Source organism: Mandrillus leucophaeus, unplaced genomic scaffold, assembly GCF_000951045.1.
Source record: "Mandrillus leucophaeus isolate KB7577 unplaced genomic scaffold, Mleu.le_1.0 Scaffold1251, whole genome shotgun sequence".
NCBI lineage: Eukaryota > Metazoa > Chordata > Mammalia > Primates > Cercopithecidae > Mandrillus > Mandrillus leucophaeus.
In genome coordinates this window covers 428,466-437,125 of record NW_012100888.1, presented here as the reverse complement: position 1 = coordinate 437,125, position 8,660 = coordinate 428,466, and the positions used below count along the sequence as shown (strand labels likewise).

Sequence of the window (8,660 nt, the reverse complement as noted above, 5' to 3'; positions counted from 1 at the left end):
TTTTTTGGAGATGGAGTCTCGCTCTGTCTCCCAGGCTGGAGTGCAGTGGTGGATTTCGGCTCACTGCAAGCTCTGCCTCCCGGGTTCACGCCATTCTCCTGCCTCAGCCTCTCGAGTAGCTGGGACTACAGGCGCCCGCCACCAAGCTCGGCTAATTTTTTGTATTTTTAGTAGAAACGGGGTTTCACTGTATTAGTCAGGATGATCTCGATCTCCTGACCTCGTGATCTGCCCGCCTTGGCCTCCCAAAGTGCTGGGATTACAGGCGTAAGCCACCGCGCCTGGCCTAGGGAACATCTTAAAAGGAGCCTGAAGGGGGAAAAAAGAGGTATTAGGTAAAGAGGAATAAAGTTTGGAGTAAACACATTTCCCACAGAAAATAATACAAAGCTAAAAGACAATGAAGTAACATTTTCAATGTACTGAAAAAAAAAAAAAAAAACCCTGTCACTCTAGAATTCTATACTAAGTGATCTTGCAAAAACAGAGATGAAATAAAGACCTTTTTCACAGATACAAAAACTGGAAAAAAAAATATCCCCAGCAGACCAGCAATACAAGAAATGTTAAAGGAAGTTTTCAGGCAGGGGAAAATGATATCATATAGAAATCAGGATCCACACAAAGGCATGAAGAGCACAAGAAATGGAAATTATGGAGAGAAATATGAAAGGCTTCCTTCTTGTTATTAAAAACTATAAAAATTCAGTATTTAATGCAAAAATAATAAGAATGTATTATGGATTTATAAGACATGTAAAAGTAAGATCTATAGCAATGAAAACAAAGGGGGAAGGGGAAAATGGAAGCATACTGTTATATCATATATGAAGCGGTAGATTTCTTGAAGGCAGACTATAAGTAGAAGATGTCTCCTATAAACCCTAAAGCAACCACTAAAATTACACAATGAACAATTGTAGCGAATAAGCTAACAAAGGATGTAAATGTAATTATGAAAATATCCATGAAAATGAAATTATGAAAATGGAATTGAAAATATTTGATTGAAGCACCAAAATAAATTGGACCTCATCAAAATTAAAAATAAATTGGACTTCATCAAAATTAAAAACTTTCTTGTATCAAAGAACATTATCAAAACAGTGAAAAAACAAGTTAGAGAACAGGACAAAATATTTGCAAATCGTGTCCGGTAAGGGTCTAGAATCCAGAACATATAAAGAACTCTTACAACTCAATAACAAAAAGACAAATCCAATTAAAAATGGGCAAAGGACTTGAGTTGACATTTATACGGAGAAGATATACAAATGGCCAGCAAGTACATGAAAAGATGCCCAAAAGTTAGGTGAGTCATCAAAAAAGTAAACATAGAATTATCGTATGACCCAACAATTCCACTCCTGGGTAAATACAAAAAAAAGAAGACCTAAAAATAGGTATTCAAAAAATACTTCTACCCAATGTTCATAGCAGCATTATTCACAACAGTCAAAAAAGGTGGAAACACCCCAAATGTCCACCAACAGATGAATGGATGAAGAAATTGTGGCATATACATACAGTGGAATCCTACTGAGCTATAAAAAGGAATGAAGTAGCAATATATATACACTATAACATGGATGAACCTCAAAAGCATTATGCTAAGTGAAAGAAGCCAAATACAAAAGTTCACCCGTTGCATAATTCAATCTATATGAAATGTTCAGAATAGGTCAGTCCATAAGGACAGGAAGCACACTGTGGTTGCCAGGAGTTGAAGGAGGGAAGAATTAGGAGTAACTGCTCAATGGGTACTCAGTTTTATTTGGAGGTGATAAAAGCATTTTAAAACTATATAGAGATAGTGGTCGTACAATATTGTGAATGTACTAAGTTGTACTAAACTATAAACTTTAAAATGGTTAGTTTTATGTTATGTGAATTTCATCTCAGTATATATGTACACACATATATAACATATATACTTATATTATGCACATACACACACACAAATACTTGATCCAAAAGAAACCAAAAAATGAAAACAAAGAACAGATTAAATACCAAGATGATAATTTTGAACCCAATAATAACAAAAACAAACATCCCACTTGCAATCTACAGATTCAATGCAATCCACATCAAAATTCCAATGATACTTTTCACAGAAAGAGAAAAAAAATCCTAAAATTCACAGGGAAGTACAAAAGACCCCTAATAGCCAAAGCAATCTTCAGTAAAAAGAACAAAGTTGGAGGCATCATCATACTACCTGATCTCAAAATATACTACAAAGCTATAGTAACCAAAACAACATGGTCCTGGCATTAAAAACAAACACATAGACCAACGGATCAGAATAGAGAGCCCAGAAATAAATCCATGTATTTACAGCCAACTGATTTTTGACAAAGATGCCAAGAACACACAACAGGGAAAGGACAGTCTCTTCAAAAAATGGTCCTAGGCAAACTGTTTATCCACACGCAAAAGAGACCCTCATCTCAAACCGTTGCAAAAATCAACTGGAAACAGGTTAAATACTTAAATATAAGACCTGAAACTGTAAAACTGCTAGAAGAAACCAGGGAGAAAACTCCATGACACTGGTCTGCACAAAGATTTTTTGGATATGACCCGAAAAGCAAAGGCAACAAAAGGCAAAAATAGACAAATGGGATTACATCAAACTAAAAAGCTTCTGTACAGCAAAGGAATCAACAGAGTGAAGAGACAGCCTAAAGAATGGAAGAAAATATTTGCAAACCATACATCTGATAAGAGGTTAATATAAAAGATATACAAGGGATTAAACAACTCAATTGTAAAAATATAACCTGATTAAAAAATGGGCAAAGGACCTGAATAGACATTTCTCAAAAGAAGACATACAAACATACAAATGGCCAATAAATAAGGTATATGAAAAAAATGCTCAACATCACTAATCATGAGAAAAATGCAAACCACAATGAGATATCACCTCACACCTGTTAGGATGGCTATCATCAAAAAGACAAGAGATAGCAAGTGTTGGTGAGGATGTAGAGAAAAGGAAATTTTTGTACACTGTTGGTAGGAATGTGAATTAGTAGAGCCATTACAGAAAACTGTATGGACACTCCTCAATAAATTAAAAATAGTAGAACTAATAACATATGATTCAGCAATCACACTACTGGGTATACAGCCAAAGGATATGAAGTCAGTACATTAAAGAGGTATCTGCATTCCCATGTTCACTGCAACTATTCACAATATCCAAGATACATACAACTTAAGCGTCCATCAACAGATGGATAATGAAAATGTGGTATATTACATAATGGAATACTGTTCGACCCTTAAAAAGGAAATCTTGACATTGTGACAACATGGATTAACCTGTAGGACATTATGCTAAGTAAAATAAGTCAGGCAAAGAAAGACAAATACCAAACGGTCTCACTTATATGTGGAATCTAAAAATGTCAAATTCATTGAAATAGAGAATGGTGGTGACCAAAGGTTGTGGGGTGGGCGGTTGGGGAAATGTTGGTCAAGGACACAAAAATTCCAGTTAGGAGAAAGAAGTGTAGGATATCTACTGTATATCGTGGTGACTACAGTTAATAGCAACATATTATATATTTGAAAATAGGTACAAGAGTAGATTTTAAGTGTTCTCACCACAAAAACATGGTAAGTATGTGAGGTAATACATGTTAAATCGCTTGATTTAGCCATTCCACAATGTATACATATATCAAAACATCATGTATATACAATTATATACAATTTTTGTGTTGTTTTGTTTCCTTTTTGAGACTGGGTCTCATTCTCTCACCCAGGCTGGATGGAGTGCAGTGGCACGATCTTGGCTTACTATAACCTCTGCCTCCCAGGTTCAAGCCGTCCTCCCACTTCAGCCTCCCAAGTAGCTAGCACTACAGGTGCACACCACCACGCCCAGCTAATTTTTGTATTTTTTGTAGAGATGGGGTTTCACCATGTTGCCCAGGCTGGTCTCAAACTCCCGAGCTCAAACGATCCACCCGCCTCGGCCTCCCAAAGTGCTGATATTAAAGGTGTGAGCCACTGCACACAGCCTACAATTTTTACTAGTCAATTAAAAGAATTTTTAAAATAAACTTAAAAGTAAATAGTCTAAGCACCCTAATTTAAAGGAAGAGATTGTCAAATTGGATTCTAAAAAATTAACAACCACCTATATGGAAACTACAAGAAACCTACTTTACATGTAAAGACTCAGCTGGGTGTGGAGGCTTATGCCTGTAATCCCAACACTTTGGAAGGCCAAGACAGGCAGATCATTTGAGGTCAGGAGTTCGAGACCAGCTTGGACAATATGGCAAAACCCTGACTCTACTAAAAATACAAAAATTAGCCTGGGGTGACAGTTCACACCTGTAGTCCCAGCTACTTGGGAGGCTGAAGCAGGAGAATTGCTTGAACCCGGAGGGCAGAGGTTGCAGTAAGCCGAGATCACACCACTGCACTCTAGCCTGGGTGAGAGAGCAAGACTATGTCTCAAAAAAAAAAAAAGAAAGAAAGAAATATAAAGACTCCACAGGACCCTATTCCATGTGCCTCTTCCCTTGGCTGAGTTAATTTGTGTCTTTTTACTGTTAAAAAATTTTTAAAATATGAAATACTTAGGGATAAATCTGATATAAGATGTGTAAGATCTACAAGCATTGCTGAGAGAAATTAAAGAAAACCTAAACAAACTGGAGAGAGACACCAATGTTTATGGATCAATGCAATCCCAGTCAAAATCTCATCAGGTGTCTGGCAGAAACTGGCACCAAGCTAATTCTAAAATTCACATGGAAATGCTAAATACCTAGAATACTCAAAATAGCTTTGATGAAAAACAATTTGGCAGTACAAAGAGCTCAAAAACATATAGTCAACTGATTTTCAACACAGGTGTAAAGGCAATTCAGTGGAGAAAAAGATAGTCTTTTTTACAAATGTGGGCACAACTAGATATCCATATGCAAAAAAAGCTTGGATTCCTACCTTATACCATATACAAAAAGTAAATCAAAATTGATCACAGAACTAAATATAAAATCTGAACCTATATACCATCTAGAAAAAGCGAGAGAAAATCTTGGTGACCCTGGATTAAGCAAATATTCTCAGACATGACACCAAAAGCTGGAGCTACAAAAGAGTTGCACTTCAAGATTAAGAACTTCTGCTCTATTAGAAAGTACAGTTCAGATAATGAAAAGCTACACAGAAGTAAGGTATTTGCAAATCACATATGTAAGACTTCTATCTAGAATATTTAAAGAACTCTCACAATTCAGCAATGAAAGAAAACCAACAACCCAATAAAAATATGTGGAAAAGATTTGAACAAATAAGTCACCAAAGATATACGAATGGCAAAAAATAAGCCCATGAAAATGTTCAACATCATTAGTCATTAGAGAAATGCAAATTCAAACCACAATGAGATCCAACTTCATACCCACTAAGATGGCTGTAATCAAAAAGATAATACCAAGTGTTAGTGAGGATGCAGAGGAACTGGAACCCTCACACATTGCTGGTGGAGATGTAAGATGATACAGGCACTTTAAAAACTGGCAGGTACTTGTAAATTTAGAACATTCACTTACTATGTGACTCAGCCATACTATTCCTAGATATTTACCCAAAAGAAATGAAAGCATATGTTCATACAAAGACTTGGACACAAACTTGAAGTTTTATTTGTAATAGCCAAACAATGAAAAAAAAAAATACTCAAATGTGCATCAAAGGCGGATGGAGAAACAGATTGTTGTACATCCATACAACAGAGTACTACTTAGCAATAAAAAGGAATGAACTATTGATAAACAGAAAAGTACAGATTATCTCAAAATTATTATGGCGAAGGCTGACGCAGGAGAATTGCTTGAACCCAGGAGGCAGTGAGCCAAGATCGCGCCACTGCACTCCAGTCTGGGCAACAAAGCAAGACTCCATCTCAAAACAAAAAAATGTATTATTATGGTGAATAAAAGAAGCCAGGCAAAAAAGAATATATACTATGTAATTCCACTTCTAAAAAGAATCTAGAAAACGTCAAGTAATCTATAGTAATAGAAAGCAGATCAGTGGTGGGAGCATGGCATGAAGGAAAGAGCGTGGGATTACAAAGAGGTACAAAGCAGCTTTTGAAGTGATAGATATGTTCATTATTTTGACTGTGGTGATGGTTTTATGGGCATGTACATATGTAAAAATGTATCAAATTGTATACTTTAAATATGTGCAACTTATAATATACCTATTTATTAAACTTAAAAACTAAGAGATAAAGAAAATAGCCAAGATGTTCCTAAAGAATAAGATAGCAGACACACAAATATGCATGCACACACACACTCACATAAAGCAACGGGGAAAGGGATAGCTTTTGCAATAAATTAAGTTGGGACAAATGGGTATTCCATATGGGGAAGAAAAGAGGAATCTACCACATACTGAGCACAAAAACAATTCCAGGTGGATAATAAATCTAAATGTGAAAGGTCAAATAATAAAAGTTCTGAAACATGGGATAGGCAAAGATTACTTAAATAAGTCATAAAAATCACTAACCATTAAGGTTAAGATTGATAAAATTGACTATATTAAAAATAAGATCTTCAGTTCATCAAAAGATACCATAAAATGAAAAGATAACCACAGAATGAGTGAAAATATCTGTAATACACACAACTAACAAAGGACTGAGAATATTCAGAATATATAAAGAACTCTTACAGCTTAACAAGGGAAAGAATGACAACTTCAGAGGAAAAAGACTAGAGTGGAACTGAAAGAGGAGATCCAAATGCTCAACAAACATACGTAAAAGTTGATCAATGTCACTCCTACTCGGGGAAATGTAAATGAAGCCACCATGAAATACTACTACCTAACTACCAGACTTGGCAAAATGTTAACAGTCTGGATTTAATTGGATTACCTTGCTAAGGAAAAATTAACTAATTTTTAAAAAATTTAATAACCTGGCAAAATCAAGTGCCGCCATGTACAACAACAGGTTCATTCAGTCCTTGTTGGGACTGTAAACTGTTAAAAACAGTTTTGGAAGGTGGTTTGACATTATTTAGTGAAGCTAAAGATACCTATACCCATTACCTGGCAATTTCTAGGTACAGACCCTACAGAAATGTATGCATATATACACCGGGAAATCTAATACTCATATCAGCATAGTATTAGCCAAAAATGGAAGCAACTCAAATATCGGTCATCAACTCGATCAATATACTATGGTATAGTCATATAATGGAACTCAAAATACAAATGAAAGTGAAGAAACTACAACTATACACAAAGTAGTTGAACATATGAAACATCAGGTTGAGCAAAAAAAGCAAGACTCAAAAGAATACATACTGATTGCATTTACTTTAATCTGGAAACCAGGTAAACCACAGTATGTTATTTAGTGACATAACTGGTGTTAAAACTACAAAGAAAAGCAATTAAATAACTGCATAACAACCTCTTGAGTTTCTAGGGTGCACTACATTTTTTTTAACCTGAGCAGTTGTTACATAGGTGTTCACTCTAAGTATTTGCTAAAATGTACATCTGTTATATGCGCTGTTCTATATTTGCTATATGGTGCTATAAAATTTTTCAAATGTAAAGAGTCTATGAGATTAATGGATTCAATATTCACCTATGAAATTTGCTATTAACATTTTTTGAATTTATTACAAATGAAACCATAAGCTGTATCATATTAAGTTATCATCTGACATAGCTAATAAGTAGTTAGCTCTTTATTCTACCAGTTACCAGCTATGTGACCTTGGGCAAACTAATCTTTCTGAGCCTCAGTTTCTATAAAATGAGGATAGAAAATAACAGTACTAATTCCAGAGTTATGAGAAGGAAATGAGATATCTATGTAAATACTTCAAACAGAACCTGGCATATAGCAAACAATCATTATGTATAACCATTAAATGGCACTTTAAGATGATGTTTAGACACACGCTACACATTAAGTGACCAATTTCACAAAAGCCAATGTGTTTTCATTGGTTAAAGGAGATGATGGTACCTATAACTGCAATACTAAATCATGCACAAAAGACAATGGACATCTTTCACATCACTTACCATCCAGTGACACCTCCAATGAACAGCTGGGTTGCCACGCTATACTTTTCTGCTGAAGGTCCAGATTCCTGCCCGAATAGCTTACGCCACCATGGCTGCTTCTTAGCAAATTCCGCAAGGTCCAGTGACTCAAAATTTCCGTCAAAGTTTCCTACAAGAAATAATATGTTAAATAAGAAAATATTTACTTTTATAAGAAATCACTACCATACCTAACTAGATTAAAATATATTTAAAGAAACAGAGATAGATATAATACGAAACCTCCAAATATTGTATTTTAAATAGTAAATTTATTCTAAGTTACAATTTTGGAAAATCAGACTAAAATCAGCAAATGCTAATGTCTATATTAGAGGGAAAAACCTAGAAAATCTAGAATTAGTCCTCTAGTTTGTCTTCTCAAATTTAAAAATAACAAAAAAGGCTGGGAATGGTGGCTCACGCCTGTAATCCCAGCGCTTTGGGAGGCCGAGGTGGGCGAATCACCTGTGGTCTGGAGTTCGAAACCAGTCTGGCCAAAATGGCGAAACCCCATCTCTACTAAAAATACAAAAATTAGC

At 35.3% G+C, this 8,660-nt stretch overlaps 1 protein-coding gene across 1 annotated transcript in view; it reads right to left on the bottom strand.

The window, feature by feature from the left end:
* Positions 1–8,660, bottom strand: part of FUNDC2 (FUN14 domain containing 2) — a 35,574-nt gene that overhangs the window by 14,615 nt on the left and 12,299 nt on the right. Inside the window, exon 2 of the mRNA XM_011971944.1 lies at positions 8,098–8,248. Within this exon, the coding sequence (XP_011827334.1) occupies positions 8,098–8,248 (151 nt within the window). The remainder of the gene's footprint in view (positions 1–8,097; positions 8,249–8,660) is intronic.